At 37.7% G+C, this 23,219-nt stretch overlaps 1 protein-coding gene across 1 annotated transcript in view; it reads left to right on the forward strand.

Annotated features, from left to right (window-relative positions):
• Positions 1–405: 405 nt before the first annotated feature.
• The window catches only part of RIF1 (replication timing regulatory factor 1), a gene marked incomplete at its 5' end in the record, with an annotated part of 28,647 nt that continues 5,833 nt past the window's right edge, over positions 406–23,219 (forward strand). Inside the window, 28 exon segments of the mRNA XM_010075667.1 lie at positions 406–484; positions 1,173–1,269; positions 3,407–3,537; positions 3,967–4,061; positions 5,979–6,168; positions 7,688–7,780; positions 7,877–8,015; positions 9,285–9,436; positions 10,201–10,321; positions 11,341–11,397; positions 11,400–11,504; positions 11,748–11,858; positions 12,109–12,171; positions 12,849–12,949; positions 13,364–13,450; positions 14,099–14,172; positions 14,273–14,453; positions 15,437–15,544; positions 15,778–15,927; positions 17,346–17,445; positions 18,015–18,279; positions 20,034–20,076; positions 20,387–20,589; positions 20,761–20,860; positions 21,229–21,372; positions 22,066–22,208; positions 22,630–22,719; positions 22,801–22,855. Of these exon segments, the coding sequence (XP_010073969.1) occupies positions 406–484; positions 1,173–1,269; positions 3,407–3,537; positions 3,967–4,061; positions 5,979–6,168; positions 7,688–7,780; positions 7,877–8,015; positions 9,285–9,436; positions 10,201–10,321; positions 11,341–11,397; positions 11,400–11,504; positions 11,748–11,858; positions 12,109–12,171; positions 12,849–12,949; positions 13,364–13,450; positions 14,099–14,172; positions 14,273–14,453; positions 15,437–15,544; positions 15,778–15,927; positions 17,346–17,445; positions 18,015–18,279; positions 20,034–20,076; positions 20,387–20,589; positions 20,761–20,860; positions 21,229–21,372; positions 22,066–22,208; positions 22,630–22,719; positions 22,801–22,855 (3,277 nt within the window).

Raw genomic sequence — 23,219 nt, forward strand, 5'->3', positions numbered from 1 at the left:
AGCTTCTGTATTTCTGTGGAAAATCTATGTAATTTTTAGCAGTCATTTAGAGTTTGCATATTAACTTCTAATGTTTTTATAAAAGTTGACAAAAAATGAAAACCCCTGATTTTTTTTTTTTTTTTTATGCTACACAAGCACAGAGTGGGTCACTAGTCACTTCATTTTTTTCCCATATACTGGGACATGTGTACTTTATAACAATATTTTACTGATATGTCAGACTAACTGTGTGGTGGCATTGTTGCTCTTTTTCGTAACTTCTTCAGTGTTGTCTTTTAGCTTTCTAAGGTAAGAAATGGTTCTGTACTAGATAATGAATTGTGTATTAGAAGTTTAAAGTTATGTCAATTATAAAATGTTTAACTTGTGAATATTGCTTGTTTTCCCTTCTGTTCCCTAAAGTCGCTTGACAGCTGACGAAGGCAAAGAATTCACTGCAGATGTCAGAAAACACTTTCCTCAGCTTTGTAAAGTGTTTAAGGTATGTCTTTTCCATTCCATTTTGTACGCTTCAGTGAACAAAGATATGTTTGGTGGTCAAGGTCAGCAGCTATTGTAGGACTTGAATTTGGGTTAATTTAATAAGAATTCAAGCTAGTGACATAGCAGTAAGGGGTTGTTGGCAAAATATATCTTCTGTGTTATTAGAAGTTACTACAGAAAAAATAAAATAGAGGGTCTTGGATCTGTTGAGGCAGTGTTATGTGGTCAAAGCTGATCTTGCAGCCAGAAAAGATCCAGCAGTTCTGTCTGCCTTTAGAAACAGTTTGGGGAATTGGAATACGCAATGTGTCAAAATTTTTTTGAAGATTAATATAAAGACTGTTCTTAGCTGTCTTTTTTTTCCCCATCTCTTTTAGATGTTTAAAAACAATTGGACAGTTAAGTGATAGTACATAACATGCGAAGAAGTAGGGAATTTTGGATGTTTAGAACTTACTTCAGTGAAGATGTCTAAATTACAGAGCATAAAAATGTCTTCCAAACCTCAAAGTGTTTTATTGATTTGGAGTGTGTGTAATCAAGAAGGGTTTCCGACGTGAGTGCATTTTTCATCAAATGTTTGGTTTTGACAGCTCTCTCTTCATGGAGCAGAAGTGTTGGTATTAAGATAATAACTTCACAGCTACTTCTGTAAGCTAACACTTTATGTATTTGTTTTTTTTCAGGCACACATTTCTAGTCCAAACTCAGAGCTAAGTAACGCAGCATTACAGGCGTTAGGATTCTGCGTTTTTAATTCAAAGATTACCTCTGAATTATCTGGTAAGCAAGGAAACTTCAGTGTGGATGCTAGTAATGTGTGTGTGTGTGTATAGATGTAGATATATATAAAAGACTTCTTTCTTTATTTCTTTGTTAGCATATACTTTAGTTTTGACAAAGTTTACAGTTCCCAAGTGGTACAGTGGTTCTGTCTCTAGTGTGAGCAGTGTGATCAGTTCACTAATTCCATCTGGTACAAAAAAAATTGTTATTTTTTTTCTTGCTGTTATGCTAGTACTGTTTTACTAACTTCTGCTTTCATTAAGTGCTTTGGTAGCAGTTAGGTACTGTAATTAGTTTTGTGGAATTAGTGATCAAAAGGATGTCTAGGTGGAAAAAAAATTAAGAACCTTTTTTTGTTGTTGTTTGTAGAATTTGGGCATGCATAGTAGTGTGTCCAGTGTTTTACAGCCTTTACCTGGTTATTCCTGGTTGTTACATTAAACTGTAGAATCCTGGAATGGTTTGGGTTGGAAGGGATCTTTAAAGCTCTTCTAGTCCAACCTCAAATATTGTGCTGGCAAATATTTCAAATTAAACTAGTTTAAAGTAATCCGAAATCTTATAGCCTACGTTCCTAGACATTGCTAAATCCCTTTAGCAAAATTTTTTGGTGCTGACAACTTGAGGCTATGCGTGAAGGTAAAATCAGTGGATTTTGTTGATAGGGGAGAGCTAATGTCCACGTTGGCTGGTCCTTGGGAGGTACCTGTTACACTTTCCAGGCATCAGGCATATCCAGTTGCAATAACGTGGTCAGAAGCTGCTCAGTGTCAGCTGTCTGCATGTGTGTGGGACATGGTTAAGCTCAGGGTGCCTTTTGTGGGCGCAGAAGGAAATGTATTGTGATTGGGCTGTTACGTGCTGCCTTGATGGTGCCAGAGTCTATAGCGACTCTTCAAACGGTAACAATAAATGGCATACTGTCGATTATTCTTTCTTTTTCTACTGAAAAGCCTTAAATGCTCTTGGACAAATGTTCTGGAATGACGTTTATTGGAGAGAAACAACCTCTGACAGGACAGAACAAAATTGTATGTGTGGATGTGCAGAGGGCATGTTTTTCATGTGACTCCGCCCTTCTGTTAATTGAAATTGATTCTTTCTCTCAGTTCTTCTACTGAGAAAGCCTCTTGTAGACCCTAAAATGAATTGGTATGTGTCAGTGTAGCACTGAAACTGACAAAAGTGCTGCTAAATTCACTTGAAATCCAAGAAGTTTTGTATAATCAAATATTTAATCTTTAGCTGTAGTGTCCTTTAGTTTTATGGTTTTGTGGTTTCTTCTATGGGAAGTATAGATGTGCTACATTAATAGTATCTGTATATGAATACATTTTGAGGTTTTTTCCTAGTTTATTTTGAGAGAAAAGGCCAAAAAATTTCATGGTTTAACCCCAGTTGGCAATTAAACACCACACAGCCACTCACTCAGTCCACTCCCCCCCCAACCCTGCAATGGGATGGGGGAGAGAATTGGAGGAAAATGGTAAGAAAACTCGTGAGTTGAGATACGAACAGTTTAATGATTAAAATAATAATACTAATAATACAAATACTACTAGTACTACTAATAAATTGTAATGAAAAGGAACACAACAACAACAAAACGTTAAGAAAAATGAGCGATGCAGCTGCTTACCACCTGTCTACCAACGCCCAGCCAGTCCCCGAGCAGCAGTCGCAATCCCTGGGAAACTCCCCCAGCCTGACCTTCTGTGGTACGGAATATCCCTTCGGCCAGTTTGGGTCAGCTCTCCTGGCTGTCTCTCCTCCTCATCTTCTTCTAGAGAAGAAGCTGGGAGGGCAGGGGAAGGTTGAGAAGCTGAAAAAGTCCTTGGCTCAATGTAAGCATTGCTTGGCAACAGCTACAACATCCCTGTGTTATCAACTTTGTTCTCAGCACAAATCCAAAACATAGCCTCATTCTGGCTACTATGAAGAAAATTAACTCTATCCCAGCTAAAACCAGCACAGTTGCCAAAAAGTAATGTTGAAGACGTTAAATTGCGTCCATTGGGACTTCTAGTTGAGTGGATCTTTAGTAATGTTAACTGAGCAAAATGACCTGAAACTTGTTAAGAAGGTGATTAGAATTGCCTGAACGGGATTTCAGTGCTCTGCATTCTGCTTTCAGCAACTGAAATACGAGACTTGCTTTCCATGGTGATCAGCGTTGCTGTAAAAACTTCCGACAAAAACACTCGCACTCGGGCGCTTTGGGTGATCTCTAAGCAGGTGTTTCCTTCTGAAATAGTTAAAACGGAGGTAAGTCTCTCTGCTTTTTTTTTGTGTGGCCTGATTTCCTAGGGAGATGAGGCTTGTGCAATCTCTTGGTCACTCCCCACGCAGTAGCTTTTCAATCTGAAGGTCCTTTTCCATCAAATTTGACAGCCAAGTATAGGGCCCAAGTTGTTGGAAGAATTGTAAGGGCAGCTACAGAGGGATAAGAGCCATCAAATTATTGTTTCTCTTGAGGGAGAAGCTGCAATGTGAGCAGTTCTGTTAAATACTAGTGACGCAGCATAGGGGAGAAACACTGTGAATCCTCCGTTTTGGTCAGAGCTCTAACCTTAAAACTAGACCAAACATAATGCAAACCCAGGGCACAGTCCTGGGAAACAAAACTTCATAATTCCAGCTCCTCGTGGAAATGTTTATATTTAGGTGCTCGCTCTGATGTTCTTATTTCCTCAGGTGCCCAGTATTATTTCTACGCTGGAAATGATACTTACTAAAGGAGATGTGCAGTCTATGGTGGTTGAATATGAAGTCCTAAATGTGATTATCCGGTACGTGCACTGCAATATTAAGTTGTTTGGTTGCTGAGTTTTTTTGGGAAGCTATTGAAACAAAAATCTTAGTGGCACTAAGAATTCTAAAGAAAATACTTTTGGATGCTCTATGAATTGTTCAGTATGTTCAGGACTGTTTTCCCACAGTGTTTTGTATTACAGTCAGTAGTACAGAGTGAAGTTGTGTGTGCTGCTGTCTCTGTTTCTGTGTCTTTGCCAGTGGTTCTCCTGGACAGATTCATTTGCAAAATACTCCATTAATGATAATAAGGCAATTGATTCTGACACAGAAAGTAGTCAATATTCAGATAAACTTTTGTTGCTTTCATTTTAATGGCTTATTGGGAATTATTTCCAAAGTCTCCTGTGCGCTTCTCAAGCCATGTTCTTACATTCTGGCTTTTGTTTTGAGAACCTACCCAGTTGAGAAGTTCTCAGCCATTTTATGGGTTTTTATTTAAAAATGTCTCCGTGGTGCTTGGCAAATTTTACTGCAGTGTTTCTCATAACACTGCTGAGGGTACTGTTTAATTCCAAAGGCGACTTTTTAGGACCAATACCATGAATGTGTTGTTTTGGTCAGCAGTGCTAGAATAGCCAAATTTTATCTTTACTTAGTACTAATTTAATTTCTTTATTAGTAAATATGTTGAGCTTATATCTTTACTTTTATTTAAGCCTTCTCCAACCTTTTTGCACCTAATTTGAACTGCAAACCCATTTTAACCCAATTGTTAAAGCAGTAATTATTTGCTTTTTTAATCTCTATTTTAGTGTGTTCATTCTCTGTAGCAGAGAAGTTGTATATTGTAATTTACGTACTATTTAGCAACTTCTTGCATTTGGCTAATTGTACACTAACTCCACTTTTGAAAATCTGAAATTCAGTAGACAATTGTTTCTGGAAAATAATGCATTTTATTAAATGGTTTATTTTAGTGACTTTGTATACATATATTATAATTTTATGTGTGTTTATTAAGAATATAGTTATCCTTAAAAGCAAGAGCTATACCTGAAAATAAACTTTAAACAGATTCTCGGTCTTGGGCTGACTGACAGCAGTGGTAGGACAATGCTCTTGTTCAGAAGTGAGGCTGCTGACAGATGTAATGGAAAACCATTTTCTTAAGCAGTGCTTGTCCTCTGGCTGTCATAAAATTATTTGAAAGGCGGCAGTTTTCCTTGGTACACCAAACCCTTTGTAAGCTGTAGTGATGGGGATTTGACATGCCTGTGCCAAGGAGGACTCCAGCAAAATTCCACAACTTAGAGACAAGCTGGTTTGAATAGATGCCGGGTTCTCCCATTTCTGAAAGTCCCATTGGCTTCTGTGTGGGCTGGTGTGAACACATGGAATTGTTTGTCACACTGTGCTCTAGCAGCTCAGTGGTAGAGCAGTAAGATAAGAACACTTGACTAGGCTAATATACAACCAGTGCTACTTCAGGGTTTGGGTTCTTTCTCAAAGCAGGCGTGTGTTGTTTTCAGCAGACGTGGCCTGTAGGAGCTGGTCTGGACTGCTGAGAACGCACATGGATGGTTAATAGGCAAACTTTGTACTTGCTCACTGATAATGAAGTGATGGTATGTTTCCTTCCCGCTCTCAACTCAACTCTTTTGACTAAAAAGTTGTGGTAGAATAGAAAGGACAATTGTAAATGTCAGTTTGTTCTGCATTTGGGGAGGTTTGTCTGAAATAACACTTCAGGGCTGCAGTTTTAAGTGAACTGTCAAAATACAGTTGTTTAGAAAAATAAAAAAAAATTGTTTAAAATTGTTTTCTATAAATCGTATGTTGAATTAGAGCATTTTTTTGTGATACTAAAGTTATCTCTGTATGTCTGAGCAGTGTGTCTGTTGGAGATTTGTAATACCTGTGGTGTTTGTTTGTTTGTTTGTTTTTTGATCTAGCTTAATGGAGCAAGCTCCAGCCGAGATGGGAGAAGAGGCTGTGAGGTGGGCAAAACTGATCATTCCTCTGGTTGTCCATTCAGCTCATAAGGTGCAGTTACGAGGTGCCACTGCTCTGGAGATGGGCATGCCACTGCTCCTCCAGAAACAGACAGAGGTAGCCGCAGTCACGGAGCACCTAATGACCACAGTAAGTGGAAATGTTGTTCCTTTCTTCTAGAGGCAGCAGGAGTAGTAACTGGGGTTTGTTGGTTGGGGGTGTTTTAAATTTATTTATGGTCTAGATAGTGGCAGCAAAAAGCTATTGTGCATTGACAGGAGCTTCTTGATGACAGCAGTTTCAACAGAAAAATTAATGTAACAGCATTGTAAATATAGGACCAGTGTGGGGGGAAAAAAGGTTTCTGACGAGAATCATTGGTCCGGAAGATAACTTTTTAAAAAGGCTATTTTTAAATGACCTTTAAGCACCTGTCTTGATAGCATTAACTTATAAATATCATTCAACTTGAATTGTCTCTTAAAGAGAATTTGCTTACTGAACTAGAATCAGCAGAACTTCTGTGGCTAGCTTAGCTTCCTGCTCAAAACAGGGCTAGCTTCAAAGGTAAGGCCAGTTTGCTCAACGCCTTGTCCAGTTGAGGTCTGAATATGTTGAAGGATGGAAGTTCTACAGCCTGTCTGGGCAGCTTGTTCCCAGTGCTTAACCACCCTCACTGTAGAAATAAATAAAGTCCTTTTGCTGAAGTAGGATTTGGCTTGTTAAAGCTTGTCTGTTACCTTCGGTCCTTTGTTTCTGTACTTCTCTGAAGCATCCGGCTTCTTCTTTACAAAATGGCTCCTATTGGAATTTGCTCTATAATTTTTCCAGGCATGGGAGTGAGATCGGCTGGCTTGTAATTCCCCAGATCCTCTCTTTTGCATTTTTTTTTTCTAGAAGTTGGCATAAAATTTTTCTTGCCCTGCCCTGTCATTGGAGATCTCTGCCAGTTGCAGTGTCCTCTCAAGAAGTGTGGCCTTGTTGTGTCCTTGGCCTTCTCCTTCAGCATCTTTGGATGCACCCTGTAGAGTTTGATGGATTTGTATATGTCAAGTTTACTTAAGTAGTCCCCAGCTCAGTTCTTCTCTGCCGTGGGTAGTACCTATGTGCCCAGCAACAAAGGTAATGGAAAATGGATGCTGGAGGCCTGAGAGTAAAGAGGGAGGCAAGAAAGGCATTGAGTACCTGAGCATTTTCCTTGTCCATTAGAAGATTCTCCACCCTATTCAGCAAGTCTTTTTGAGGAAGCTTTTAATGTTTGCTTTCACTTCCAGAACTGTAGGCTTATTTATTTTGCTTTATTTGCTGATGAAGTTAAGCATGTCTACAAAAAACCCCAAACAAACAAGGTAGGTTTTAGGGTCACAGTGTGTTTTGACTTGAGAGTTAGAGAGACTACAAGTATTTAAGGAAATTAATTTTGATTTGTTGGTTACCACTGTCAGAATAACTGATACCAACCATAAACTTCAACTAAGAAGTTAATTAGATGCTAGGAATATTCAGCTGATTTACCAGCAAATGCTATGTGGTACAGAATTAAATCCTTCTGATCTAGAAATAGCATAGTTCCAGGTTGGTTGTGTCTCCAGACATTGGTACGAGTATATAGTTTTTAGAATATTATGAATATATTTCTTGTAGAAATTATGTTTCTTTCTGTCTGCAGAAATTAATTTCAGAACTTCAGAAATTGTTTTCTACAAAAAATGAGACATATGTGTTAAAATTATGGCCGCTGTTTGTCAAATTACTTGGAAAGGTAAGCAGAAAAGCATTAAGTTTTGCAGTCATGGATCTTTAGGGAAGGGATTTTTGACAACATAAATATCTTAATTCTGAATTTCTTTGTCTTCAGACTCTGCATCGTAGTGGCAGTTTTATCAACTCTTTGCTGCAACTGGAAGAACTTGGATTTCGTAGTGGCTCACCAGTGGTAAAGAAAATAGCCTTCATTGCATGGAAGAGTCTAATAGATAATTTTGCTCTGAATCCAGGTAGATTTGAAAAAAAGTTAACCTGAATTTTTTTGACTGCTGTCACTTTATGTAACTGGAAGAGAATATGTACTATGGTACATACCACTGGCTGCACATATAGTATATCTGTGGTTTATAGGTAGTGTTGTGTATAGATTCATAGTGCTATATACTGTGTGTATATACGTAAATAAAATTCAAGTTTTTTTTTTTTTTTAATGAAAAGTGACAGTTTGATCAGTAGTTCTATCCTAATTTTTCTGCTAGGAGAAATGAATAGAATAAAATTAACAACCCTTTGTTTTGTAATGCTTTAGTTGATCTGAACAGCAGTGAATAGGGAATAAGACATTCTGTAGATCTTAGTTTGGACTGTGTGGATTTATTGGAGAAGAGCAGTTCTTCTAGAGGAGTTTTAAAGGAAGTTGCTTTAAAGGTATAACTGAGACCTGAACAAGTATTTTAAGTCTAGTGTGTGTCAAAACACTTTTTTTTTTTACCTTGTTTGTGCTTCTTCTTACTTTGTGTTCTGAAGAGTAAGCTAAACATGGATGTTTCTTAGTTTAGCTAAATTAAGCTTGAATTGTCATTTTAATTTGTTTATTATCTCTTCACTTGTTATGATCATCATTTCCCATAAACTAATTAACAAAGGCTTCGATCCTATCAGAACGTTAAGTCCATGGCACAACTGATCTTCGTTGTGTGTGTTCCAGTATGGCTAGTAGGAAAAAGGAAAAGCAGTCTCTGTCAGCAGTTTCTTAGGAATTGCAGGTGGACAGGTTCTGATGTTGCTGAGCTGGCTAGAAGTTTTTCTCTTCATTTGAACACTTGCATAGGCTTGAGCAGACTTCTGTCCAGACATGCTATGCTGTTTCCGCTTCATTTGCGGCCTCACAATACTGTATTTGAGGTCATTCATTCTCATCGAGTGGTGATGCACAAATATGTTAAGTGTTGGGGTTTTCTTTTGCTGTGGCAGATAGGACTCTTAACATAGCAAGCGGGAGTGAATTTCCTTCTGTTTATGTTGGCATTCAGTAGATTTAATTTCAGTCTTGGTATTGGATCGAAATACTTGCTATTTCCAGGGTTATTCTAGACAGCAAGTAGAGCAGTAAAATAGTCTGAAAGGTAGGTGCATTTACTATGTATTTTAGTTTTGAAAATTGTCATTAATTGAATTTTAAGCTAAAATATATTAAGAAAAACCTAATGATTTAAAAATTTTTTGTTGTTCTGTTTTTTAATTATTTGCCTAAAAATGTGGGGTTTTTTGTCTTCAAGATATATTGTGCAGTGCTAAACGGCTGAAATTGCTAATGCAACCACTGAGCTCGATCCATGTGAGAACAGAGGCTTTGGCACTGACAAAACTGGAGGTCTGGTGGTATTTACTCATGAGGCTGGGACCTCAGCTGCCAGCAAACTTTGAACAGGTAACACGACTGGAAACAGTCGCAGTGTAATCACTTAACCTATGTTGAGTGTGGGAAGCTAAGTCCTGTCTTTGTTACTGTAACTTATTCTGTACCTGCTGTGTCCTTTTCTAGTTTATTGTTAAAATAAAACTGTCTTAAGGAACCAAATCTGACTTGCATATTTGCATGCTCTGTGTTATATATAGCAGGAGCACTCGCAGCTCTGCGTGCAGTCTCTAAATCCAAAAGATTTGAGAATGTATCTGTGTCATATGGGCATCTTGGTGAAAATCTTCAGTGAGTTCACAGCACTAGTCAACATAAGCACGTTGCGTAAGGATTTGTCCTTTCACTTTGCAAGTGTATGCTATGGAAAGTCTGCCATACGAAAACATACTGAAAAGATCACAAAAATATTTAGAAAGCTGCATAGAGAGGAAAATGAACCAAGTGTGTCGTAACTGGAATGAACATAATGTTCCTATTAGGCTTCTGTATTTCATTAGATTAAACTTCAGGAGTAAAGAAAAAAATCTACCTTTTCAGATGCAGTACAGTTGGATCATTCCAACAGGAGTTTTCGTTTAATCTAGCCATTTCTAATTCATGTTTCAGAATGCATGTTTTATACAGCATCTTAAAAATACTGTTATAAGTACCCAGAAACTCTGAAACACTGGTGCTGTGAAAAGCCATACAGCCTATGTGATATTTGAAATGTATAGTTCCTTGTGGCTTGTATGCGTCACACTTGTTTTCACTGAGGTTTAATATCTTTGCAGGTTTGCATACCGTTAATCCAGAGTACTTTAAGTCCAGATTCTTCTGCTGCATTGCAAGGAACTCCCTCACGTCTACCAGCCAACCAAAGTTTAGTGTCAGCAATCCCTGCACAGAAATCAGGTATTACAGTACAGGCCAGTTTCCAGCTATATTCTAGGTGCAGAAAGTAATCTGCTATTTAACATGCTTATGCTGTGTCATTTGCAATATCCTATTATTGGAAGTGGTAATTTTTCTGCATGTTCGTTGGAGAGCTCAGGGGTGGTGGTTTACATTGGAGAAAATTTGTCTGTTGTAATCACTGTGTGAAGTTTACAAAATTCTGCTGATCAAATTGTGTTGAGAACCAGTTTTAATGTCCTGAATTGTGTTCTCTTTTGCAAGGGAGCTCTGCTTTGAAACTTAGTTTTTCATGTATTGATGTACATGCTATCTATAGATGCCATTCTCATTTCTATAGCATTTTCAGTTTCTGCCTGAATAGTGCCCAGTGATCATAATACATCAGTAATTTTGGTATTTCAAATACACATGAAATCACACCTACCTGAGCGTTACATCTAAACGCCTGAGCTAAGGAGCTGCCTCTTTTTCTTCACTCTATGGAAAGCCTAGCATTTGCAGCTTGTGTAATTCTAGACGGCTGTAATTAGAAGCCTCAAGTACCTTGTGGCAGCGTCCTAGATGTGCAGATCTTCCTTTCTTCTTTTTTTTATAAAAAAAAGTCCGTCTTAGTTCTGTGAGATAATAACTGAGGTTGGTCAAAATGCTTTGCAGATGAGACCTCTTAAACTTGTGTTCAGTGTAAAAGTTTCTAATGGAAACTCTTTCATAGCGATAGAGTTACTCTATAACTACTATACAGAGTAGCATGTAACTTGCTCCAGAACCACAACTTCCCTGGAGTGTTTTGTTGCCAAAATAAAGTTTGATGTCTGAGACTTTGCAATCTTTGGAAGATGTTAAACCCTGCTTACTAGGAGTGCATGCTAGATATCTGTCTGGCTGTCAGAGGTCTCTCTAGCCAGTGCTATTCTATGATTTGTTCATGTTAACTGTGGGATTTTGATCTGGATCTTTCCTTTCACTTGACTGCAGGTGAAATATGAAACAATGTAATTTTTTCTCTCCTTCCTTAGGTCCCTACCCCTTTGCCAGTCCAGCCACACCAAGGATGAACTTGAATTCTAGTACAGCAGAATTCCTTCCATTCAGCTTTTGGGAATTGAAATGCTGCTTCACTTCTTCATGGGACCAGAAGTTGTAGATTTTGCTAAGCAAAACAAACTTGTACTTAGTTTAGGTAATGAGTTATATTTTCTTAAGTACTTTCACATAATCTGAAATTGCCAGTTTTGTTGGATTTAAAGGTATCTGTTTGCACAAAATGCTTTAAATATTTAAAACAGTTGTCATCTTGAATGTTTGAAGTTAGTTTTACGTTAAATGCTGTAAGTACCATATATACTTGATTGTTTTTGTGGCTTATCTGACCAGTAGACTTCAAAATAACAGATTTACAGAACATGTTTTTTTGTTCTCCTAGAGCCTCTCCAGCACCCACTGATCAGTAGCCCTTCTTTTTTCTGTAAGCATGCCAGCACGCTTATAAATGCAGTTCAGGATGGCTTTATTGCAATTGGAAAAGAAGTTCCTGGTAAGAATTCAGTGGTGAAATTTGATTTATTTTCTGGAAAATGAAATGGGGGAGGGAAAGCGAATTAAAAATAACCACTTTCTGTAATATGCCGGTGTTGACGTTAATAGAACTGGTCTGACTTGGTTTGAAAGCTTGTATCAGCTTTGGTTACATCATCGTCTGTTGTTTAACACAGTTTGTATTTTAACTGCTATTTTGTTTGCTGTTTTTATTACAAACTGACTAAAAATATTACGCTATCTTGTAGATTGTATGCCGAATGTTATATGGAAGGGCATAAATGGATATGTAAAAACAGCTATTGAATCAGGTAAAAAGTGTATTCTTTTAATTTGTCATTGCTGACCAGTTAGAGAATTATTTTTTTTTTTTTAAGACTAGACCTTAAGTAGTATTTGCTTCATTGCTGGTAAAACTTTTCATCAGTACTTGTTTTTGAAGCAACAACTGGTATTCTTCATGATGCCTACATCTTTGTGTGACAAATACAAAATCGAACTGATTATGTGATTATGGCTGCCTTTTTTTCTTTAATTATATTTTATATTATAGTATAGTGTCTTTACAGATGTATAGAAGTAAGTTGTTTCCTGTTTTTAAAAGAAGTGCTCATTGCTCTGTAAAGGCTTTGAAAGTCCAGAACATTCTTAATAATGACATCTTCTGTATTGAAAGATCTAACTGAGAAGCATAAGAGAAATGTATTCATCCAAACGACGCACTTCAAAATTTCTCAACTTCTTTTAGCGTGTCAAAATTGAAGTTGTTAATGATACAAAGGTGTTTCCCTTTTACTAATAAAACTGAAGAGTTTTGTGCTGTTCCTCAGAGCAGAGACTTGGTATCCAAATCTATTAAGTATTTGGTGTATGTTTATAAATACACATAGAATTTTTTTGATCTTACAGTGGATTATATTTAAGTTTTAAACAATGGTCAGTGACCATTGCTTTGTTCTCCTCTAACTGTAACTATGTTTTATTCTAGGAAACAAGAAAGAAAAGCAAGGGTCGGAAATACTGACCATGTTGCTCCAGGCCTTAAAAAACATTGTTAGATCAAATTCTCTAACTGTGCAGAAAATAGTGGTAAGTTGGGAGGGTTTGTCTGTGTTCTAATTCTCATTTCTTTTCAGTGGTCTAGATTCTGATTGGTGGCAGCCACTTGCATCTAACTTATCAGAATTGTCTCTTTAAAACAGAGTGTAAACTCTTGTGGTGTAAACTGTAAGTGGTCCGGTTCTCATCAGATGGCATTGTGTTGCTTAAGGATTTCTTTCTTTAAAAGTGTTTTTCAGATTTTTCAGCAATGTTCACAGAATTTGGTACATGGTTCTCCTGCCAGAACCTTCCACTTCAAAGGACAGTTACTTTCACAATGGAATCTTTTTAATAAGGGGAAGCAGTTGTTCCAATTTTGCTTTTATTTTTAGTCTTTGTTAGAATATTTGAGCCCTTAGGAAAAAAATACTTACATATGTTTTCTTCTTTTCCCCTACTTAGTCCCTCATTGATATTACTGTTCAGGAATTGCCTCCAAATGTATTGGGATCCCCAGCTTATCAGGTTGCTGATATGGATCTGTTAAATGTAAGTCTGAATCCATTCCAGAACTCTTTTTTTATGCTATAAGGCATTAGGATGTCATATTTGCACAAACATACACAGCACTTCATAAGTCGTGAGGTCCAGATCTTTCAGGAAATTATATTATTCTCTGCTCCAGAATGCAGACTTTGTTTTCAGCCCTCGCTTCTGATGAGTCATGTAACTGTCTGTAGCTAAAAAGGGATATGCTGAAAGTACTGTAATAGTTAAAGAGGGTTTCTCATGTGGAGGTCATGATTTAAAATACAAGTTGCAAGGAGACTGCATAGTGAAACTGTGTAGGACTACTTATATACTGAAAACTGATGTTTTGAGGAAATGTGCTGAAGTTGGTAGAGTGAAGTACTTTAAAGAATGGTAGGAAGTATTAAACGGAACAGGTTTTTTGCTACAACTCTAGTGTAATTGGTATTCTGCTGAAGGACCAGGATCTAGCAGAAGCTTAGGTTTCCAGCTTTGCCTCCCATTTTTATTTTGAAGTGTTAGAATTGACAATCTTTGACAACTTTTAATAATTGCAAATTTCTGGCTTAGCATTAAATATAGTATATAGATACATATGTAGATGAGGCAACCTTTTCTTTTGATCAACATATATATTGTTTTAACTTCTTAAATTTCTCTTACAAGGGAACACCAGCTTTGTTCTTAATTCAGCTGCCTTTCCATAATAACCTTCTGGAATGCTGTGTAACGGATGAGAGGTATGTGGTAGTCTTTGTTTATAACGAGCTTCCCTTAGTTTAAGACTTTATGGAAGTTTCCCCTAACTTCAGCTGAAAAATGTATTTTCTTCTTCCCTAGATTCTTTGTAATTCTGGAAAAGCTTGCGGGTTATGTTTTGTCCGGGCCTACATCTCCACTGGCTTTCAGCGAGTCTGTGATCTGCTTTATTAATCAGAGCGCAAAGCAAGTGGAAAATAAGGAGCATCTTTGGAGAATGTGGAGTATCGTTGTGAATCCGCTAACTGAATGGATTAATCGGGTATAGTAGCTTTTTTGTTCTCTTCCCACCTGCCCCCACGAAACTTTGTGCTGATCTTTTATCTTAATCTGCTTTTTGGAATTACATGTCTTGAAGTGATGGTAAAATCACGTAGTATTTGTGAAACTGGAACGTGTGCAGCATTTTTTTTTTTTTACAAAGTCCCTAACTGGAGTATGAACATTTGCAGCGAGGTAGGATGAAGGGCAATAGTGGAGTAGTGATCCAAGGTGTGGTTTGAAGTGATTCCAGTGAACAAGAATGATCACTCGTAAGTACAGTGTCCATATGGTGTTGGGAATGTCTTTCTCCTTTTTCAAGATGATAAACATGTTCATAGGTGTGCTTCAAGCCTTCGCTCCTCAGCATAGTCTTGCTGCTATGAAGGATGGAAACTTGCCCTTCAGGACCTCTTCACTTGTAAATACTAAGACGCTTGTTTGCTTTATGTGAAAATACAATAAATACCAAGTTGGGATGTTTAGGATGTAATTAGAACAGTGTTTCTTACTAATGTTAGACTTCTTAATTGGAAGCCTTAATGGAAGCCATATAAACTTAACATTTAACAGGTTCTGCAGGTTACTTACTAGAGTACATGGGCTGGAATGTAGGAGTTGAATGAATCCTTGTGTAGTCATTAGACCTAAAAATCTTAGAATTTATGAAGAAAGTTTTGGGTGCTTTAAGTAGGTTGCTGTCGTCACTTACAGAAGCTGAAGTGAAAAAACCATGGTATTTTCTAACTGGTTGGTTTTATTCCTGGAAGTAAGTTATTTTGGACTTAAGGAACAGTGCTTTTTATCTCTCTAGAGAGTGGGATCAACTTGAACTGTTGAAAAAACTGAGAATAGCTTATTTCAAAATGCCACTGGCAATTGGGCTTGCACAGTTTTTACGTACAAAATAAATGTGTTTAGAACAGCCTTTTGTCACTAAAATTTTGCAGCTTCCTTAACCAGAAGATGGTTTTCTCGTTGCAGACTAATGAAGTAAATCAGGGTGATGCCCTGGAACACAACTTCAGTGCTGTTTATAGTGCATTGCTGCTGCCAGTATCGCATATCTTCCCTGTTCAGGAATTTCCACAGGTAAGAGTGACTGCATAATGTTGACTAGAAACAATGCGGGTTTTACAAAATCTATGAAGTACTGTGTGATAATCTCAGAGTTAGTTACCAATACGTATATACATTGGGCCACTGCTCCAGGGTTGGATTTCTTGAGTGACATAGGTTTTGACAGAAGAAGAAAGCTTAAAGCAAGCTTTTATCTCTATGCACAGACATTGATATTTATAAACTCTTTCTTTCTGTTGTTAAAGCCAACTATGAAATCCTTGTTGCGCACTTGGTCAGACCTGTATAGAGCATTTGCTCGCTGTGCTGCTTTAGTTGCAACAGCAGAAGAAAACCTATGCTGTGAAGAACTTTGTGCCAAAATAATATCTGGGCTAGAAGGTGAAACTCCAGTAGTGAGTATAAACCAGCAATATTGAACTATATAAATACTTAAGCAGATGTATTTTTAAGTTAGATATAAGAACCTATTGTAAATTCTAATGTAGTACTTCCTATAACTTAAAGTGTTTTGGCTGAGACTTAGAAAAAGACATAACAAAATTCTTTTTGCTAACAGGAGTTGAAGTTGATCTAGAAATAGACTGAAAGAGTAAAAGTTATTATAAAGCTTAAATATTAAAATAGCAGTTTAGTGGTCTTTGGATTTGTCTTTTGACTGTTTAGTGTAATACCGGTTTAGTGAATGTCATCATCATGGTAAATACGATTTGTCCAGTTGAAATGTGTGTATATATAATGTATATACTTCAGGTTGAGTTAACAAATGCCACAAAACCAGACATTGGTTAGAAAGGAGGGAGCGTTCAGAGGGCATCGTTTGCTACATTCCTGGTACCATCAACATTGTATGGGAAAATTTAAAGACTTCTAAAGCTTTATAAAAGAGAGGTTTTGAAGGAGAAAGCCTTTACGTTATCTGTCTTGCCTGTTTGCAAGCCCACATCATGTGGGGAGACAGTGTCTGTAGGTGTCAGTGAATGTTAGCTTCGGAACATAAGACCTTTGTGCTTCCAAGTTGACTATCTTTTGAAAAACTACCGTGAAAGGAATAAATAAAAAACAGATAAGAAAAAAAAAATAGAATTTGGAGGATTACATCATTTTAACTTCCTTGGATGTTGCTGTATCCTGATGATAAACTTTAATTTTCAAAAATTAATAATTATTAAACAATTTAGAGCTTCAGTATGTAAGTCACATTGAAACTAAACTGCTTTTTGGCCCACAATAGCAATGTTCCTTTTAAAAGCAATGTGTTTTTTTTTTCATTTAGAAGAATTTGTGATTAATTGCGGGGGAAGCTTGACCCATCTTTTTGTATGTACTAGAAATTGATTGTGCTTCCTTGAATGTTAATGACAATGTTACTGTTACACCTGCAGTGACTTTTCTGAAAATCAAGCTTTGTACAGTAACTGAACTGAAGCACACACTGACACTTGGTAACAAATTTTGCTAGACAGATAGTATCTTGAACCTTATACTTGTGATGCATCTTCTTAAGTCTAACACCTTCTTACAGCTGATTGTTACCATTTTGCTGCTTTAGATTGTGTGTGTGTGTATATCTATATGCTTATGTCTTCTTTGTATAGAATGGGAAAACTTCAGCGTGTGTAGTTGTGTGTATTTTAAAACGTAATCTTATCTGAGTCTTACCTGATAATGCAGACAAATTTCATCCACTTTTAAATTCAAATGTTGTTTATATTGCTGTCCTGAATGGCCAGCGTGGGTTTGTTTTTTGGTTTTTTTTTTCTGTTGCTGTTGATCTTTTGGGCTTTGCTGATGACTTCTGTTTCCTCCTCAGACGTTGTCAATGATGGATGGTCTCACCCATATTATGTCAGTTATGGTTGACTGCATCAACTTTGCACCATACGGTACTAAATTTCAGCCAAAAAACAGATGTAAGAAAATATTTGAGTATTGGGGTTTTCTGTGTCTTTTTTCCAGAGTTGGTTGAAAATTAGAGTTTTTGTAGGTGCAGAAGTGATGACATCTAAGCACTGAAGGGATTCATAAAAGGAACTCAAAATATAATCCCATATGCATATTTGAGTATCAGACCTTTTCTATTTGTTGAGCAGTTGAGTAGTTACTGACAAAAACCATCTGGAATTGAAAATAACACTTGATACTTGCCCTTCTGTCCTCACCTGTTCCAGAAGTTGTGTATCAGCTAGGATCTCTAGAGTGGCTGCTGTCCTTTTGCAAGTAGGCATTAAAGATACTTGGAAGTATAGCCATTGGTATGACCGACCATAAATATAAATAAGAGGAATAGGAATCATATCTGTAGCAGTATGATAAAATTATGCATTAAAAATGTATGTCTTTTTAAACTATTTGTATGTAGATACAGTTTGGGGATCAAAGTTCTGTTTCTCACGTAGACAGAAAGTTCAGATGTGTTTTGTTGTAATGTGTGTTGGTTAGATTGGAGAAAAATGTATTTTTTTTTTCTTTTTAATGTTAGCTCCACAGGCACCTACAGATTGGTCTAAGAAGAAAAAGGAACCCCTTGGAAAGCTTGCCTCTCTATTTAAACTCCTGGTGATGTTACTAAACTCTTTCCATGTGTTCAGTTCCAAAGAAATCTGTTCAGAAACATTGGTCTCTGTTGGTCCTTCAATTCTTGCTATTCTTCACAACATCATCAGCCACGTTTCATTGCCTTCAGTGATTGGGACTATGTTTGCAATTTTTTCCAAACCCTTGGCAGTGTTTTATGAAAAAACAAAGTGAGTATTTTAAGAACGGTTGGAAAACTGGATTCATTGTTTTGCTGCATATTGGTGAAATTTTTTGTGATCTGTTAGCAACCAGCATATTTTAATACAGCTCAGGGTTTTTCAAAGCTTTGCCACTAATATTCTAAGTATTTTCAACTCCTGCCAAGTCTCTCACCTTTGAGAGCACCGTGTATTTTACTAGAGTCAGCCTAGCTACTCGGCGCTATTTTTGTAGCGCACCGCAAGACTGCAGAAAGGTGGTTGCAGAGGACTTGCTGTTTTCTGCAATTGCTGCGTAAAACCCCGGGGTGCTGGGACTGGGCGCATGGCGTACCTGAGCTCGGGGCTGCCAGGAGCGGCCTGACCGGCACGTGGCACTGCGGTACCTTAGATCCTGCCGTGCAGCCCTATCCTCCAGGGAGGTCTGGGGGGATTCAAAAAAACTTTTCTCTGGGAATAAAGCCAAACCTACCTAGCCATATGTGAAAGGAAGCCTATAGGACTTCTGAAAGATTGGTATTTAATATTGTTGTCTCTTAGAGTGAATGCATTGTTATCTCTGTAAGACTGAAGTGTTTAGTTTCCACCTGCTGTTTATTTTCACTCCAGTGAAGATATTTATTAGTGGTGACTTGCGTTCCAGTGGGCAGAAACTGTCACGTTTTGTAGGAAATGGAGAAATCATAATTAGTTGAAGTGCATTAAAATCCTGTAAGTTTTTAAGCAGAGGGAAGTACGGAGAAATACTTATTTGTTGTTATGTGCTTTTTTCATATGGCTTTGCTTTTTTATTTTTTAATTGTTGTAGGCTTCTCTTCCCAGAACGCGATGGAATTATTAGGGGCTTGGTGGGAGGGGGCTGGCAGAGGCTTGTCTCTAATTTGTTGATGATGCAGGAGATGTACACTTACTTGCTCAGGATAAGGAGAAGAAATAGAGTACAGCTTTGAGTGTTTTGGGAGGAGGGAGGGTAGGACAGGGTGCTGCCAGTCACCTATAAATGTTTTGTTGAAGCTTTTACTGAAACTCGAAGCAGGACTGCTACCACTGTTCTAAAATTCATCAGGAGTCCCTGTCTTGGAGGCAAGAATCCACTTGTTCCTGTGTAAGGCTGAGTTGAACGCTACCTCTCTTCATCTCCCATCTCATCTGCCTTTGTTTGAGCATTGTCTTTCTTAGAATTATTCATTAAAAGGGAGAAGTGAGTGCTGGATGGATATTTTTGAAGGAAGGCATATGCAAGCAAATACAAGTTTGGGAACCTCTTCGGGTTGGAGCTCGCAGATTTATAAAGTGAATTACTAAATGCGGTTTTCTCACACTTTTCAGGATGGTGTACCTAGGGGTTTATTTACCTGAAATGAATTAGTTTAAGTGGTACTTCAGCTTTTTAATGCGTCTGTTTACAGCGCCTGGGAAGGCTGTCTGGGGATAGGGTTAAGAGCAGCCCAAAGAAGGCAGTTAGAAGTTATGTCATAAGACAATATTAAATTTTAATCTTGTACTCATTACTACTGATCTTTCCATTAGCTTCACTTAAAGTTAGCATCTAAGTGTCAGTTGGGGTGAAAGGAGAAGCTTGCTTGAAACGATGTACGTCAGGAAATTTTTTAATTGCCCAATGAGGGGCTTGTTTCACAACATTATTTCATCAAGTTGTATACTAAAACTGGTGTGCGGTGCTTGAGTGCGTCATGTGTTTAATTCTTATGCTTGGGATAAATGAGACAGCAAAATGTAACTTTTTGTGTTTGTTTTGTCAGGCTTGCTGATGTATCTAAAGTATACAGTCATCTTAACAACAAGGTAAATTTGCTAGAGAAATAGCTGGGGTTTGGGAAAATGTGTGACACCGCAGAGTTTGGCTATTCATCCTGTATTCTAAAAAAAAAAAATTGTCATGAAGGTAGAGATTTAATTTTTAAACTGTTTATTTTTTACTAAAAAGGTGGCTGAGGGGAGGACCGCGAAGCTTAGCTGTTGGACTTTTTGTGTGGCGTGATGTTTAAACTTGTTATTCGGGCCATACTATTCTGTGGGGTAATAATGGTTTAAACTTTTCAATAGTGAATATTGAATTAAATGAAAAAAAACTATTGCTTCTTCTCTCCCTCAGCTTGAAAAACTACTGGCCGAGATTATCTTGTGTTTACAGTCTCACTGCACTGGCTCTTATGATAGTGACTTGCTCGAGCAGCTTTCTCCACTGCTCTGTGTAATATTCCAGCATAAGAGCAAACAGATCCGCAACCAGGGTGCCCACTTCTGGAATGCAACGTTTGCTAAGACTACATCATTAACGTATCCTGAAGAGTTAAAGTAAGATACTTTTTAAAAATTATATTTATGTGTTTTTAAAGGAAGAAATATCAGGTTATGTACAAATGAATTGGTATTGTTCTGGTTGCCATTTATATTCTGCTTTTTGTGCAAGCTGGGATATCTGCTATCCCCCCCTCCATGAGTTTAAATTTCTTTTTTGTTGAGCAGATCTGTATTAAGCCAAACCAAAAAGAAAATTCCACTCTTGCTGCCTGGTTTTGAAAGCATCGAGATAGCTGAAGAATACAGCGGCCCATTCTCTGATTCGGTAAATATTTTGGTGACCCCATCGGGTGCTTCACTGTGTGTAACTTCATGGGAATTGTTTGGAAGGTAGTAGCAAGAACAATTTTGATTTTTGTGGTGGCTGGCTTGCACTTGCTTCATGTTTGGAATGGTAAACTATACTGGGCAAGCACCATCAAAAGACTGAGCTGGTTCTTTAGCAGTTTATGCATTTTTAAATTTTGGGTTCTACTAGCTTGTTTGAAATAACTAATTTTTTAAGTTGTCCTCTATGTAATTTTGAGGAAAATGGGTGTGTGGGACAGTTGTAGACATTAATACATCTCAGGATGGGTTTGTGAGCTTGGAATTGCTTTATACAATGCATTCAGTGTATTTTTATTTGAATAGATGGAAAATTCACAGCTGGATGCAAAGATAAGTGGAATGGAAGTGAAGGTGGGTCAAAAACGAGACTCCATATTGGCGCAGGCGGGTGACCTGAAAAGCGAAGTAAAAGACAAGTCCAGTAACGTGCAAGTAACACCTGCAAAGGTGAGGCGTTCACAGATAGGTGTGATGGAATCCAAGCCATTCTCTCCTGTGGCAGGACATCTAGTGTGCTGCTGCAAATTCCTAGGAAAAATGAGTGAATTTTGTGATGCTGAAATATTTTTCTTTCAGACTTACGCTGTATAGCACACTTTAGTTTGTCCTGTTAAAATTCTCTGAGTTTACAGATTGCTGGCATTTTAAGGAGGGATCATGGAAGGCTGCTTGATGCATGGGGGGGGTGGGTCTGGCAACCAGATAGAAAATTCCCACCTCAGTCTGGTTGCGGGTTGTGACAGATTCAGTGCTGAGGTGGATCTGGGTTTTGGTAGACCTGTGCTGCGTGCTCCCATCTGTCCCTTGCACTAGGGAGAGAAGGGAGTTGTATTGTAAATAATAACCCTCGTGAGTAGTGAGGTACCTTCACCTGTTACACCTTTAAGACACTAAAGGAAGTGCAGAAGCTTATTTCAGGGCATGGAGCAGGGGTGGCAGAATCTCTCCTAGGTGGTTGTGTTGGGGGGAAAAAAAAAATCACTCTTGAAGAAACTCAGCAGCTACTGAGGGATTTGTGCTGATTAATATGCTGAAAGAACTGCAGTTATTTGAGAACTGTTCCATTTAGGATGGCTGTACCTGTACTAGGAAAACACTCAAATCCTCTAATCCAGGCCTTTTTTTTTTTCCTTTCTGTAGTTGAAACTAGAATTTCCATCTTTGAAGATTAAAAGTGAGATACTTTTGGAAGAGGAAAAATCTGTTGAATTTGTGTTTATTCCTCCAGAAACAAAATCAAGGGTATTGACGGAACATCAAAAAGAAGTGCTTAGGTCAAAGAGGTCTGTAGTTTATTGTGTTAAACTTTATCTGAAATGTCATTCCACGTAACTTGAATTCCTGTATCTCAGACTGCTGCAGGTCATTAAGTCTTACTCTCCGGTACAAGTCATAAAGTTGAAAGCTAACAACCTCCGCCAGCTGGAGGGTGAGGCTGTAGCAGCCAGTTGCAATATTATGTCTTTTCTGCCCAGCGCAGGGAACGGAGTATGCAGTCCTGGTCTCCTGCCACTTCAGGTGTGCTGCCTGGCTTTTTGTGCAGCGGTCCTTGCTTCGATGTGTGTTGCAGCTTGAGTAGTCTTGAGAGTTTGGAAGTACACAAGTATCTGTTCTCTTGTGATTAGTGTGTTACACTACCCTGTCTTTCTTTTATTTTTTTTTAAAAAAACAGAATCTGACTTACCATTTCTGGGCTTCTTTCAGAGTTGGTATTCCGGCTATGTACAACAATTTGGACACCTCACAAGATACCACGTTATTTTCTCAGTATACTCAAAGCCAGGAAGATTCTTTGTAAGTAAGGATGGCCAGTATATACCTTAAAGGTGTCCCCCTTTCCCACAACACTTCTAATTTAAGTAACTTCTATTCTAGGGAAAAATCATCTTTAACAGAAAATGCAAAAGAAGATACTAAGACCAAGCCTCAGGTAATTTGTCATTGTCTAATGGTAATTAAGATACAGAATTATAACCCTACTAGTGATTTTTCTTCATGTTAGTAGTTCTGGTAACGAATGGCAAAACTATTTAATTACTGGCTATGATATGGTCTTAAGATTGATTTGGAAGCTCTTCAAGCAAAAAAAATGTACTGCCAAATCTGTAAGACTCTTGAGAATATCTTCATTTTCTTTCTTTTAAAAATGGAAGTGAAATTTTTTTTAATGTTGATTTCTATATTACTCCAGCGGACCATGCTTTTAAACATCTTAGCTATGTTTCCACATTCTGAACTGCTTTTGGCTGAAGCTGTAAGGGCTTGAGGGGGATTAAATAGCAGATTAAAATAGC

Source organism: Pterocles gutturalis, unplaced genomic scaffold (genome assembly GCF_000699245.1).
Source record: "Pterocles gutturalis isolate BGI_N339 unplaced genomic scaffold, ASM69924v1 scaffold43637, whole genome shotgun sequence".
Classification (NCBI taxonomy): Eukaryota; Metazoa; Chordata; class Aves; order Pterocliformes; family Pteroclidae; genus Pterocles; species Pterocles gutturalis.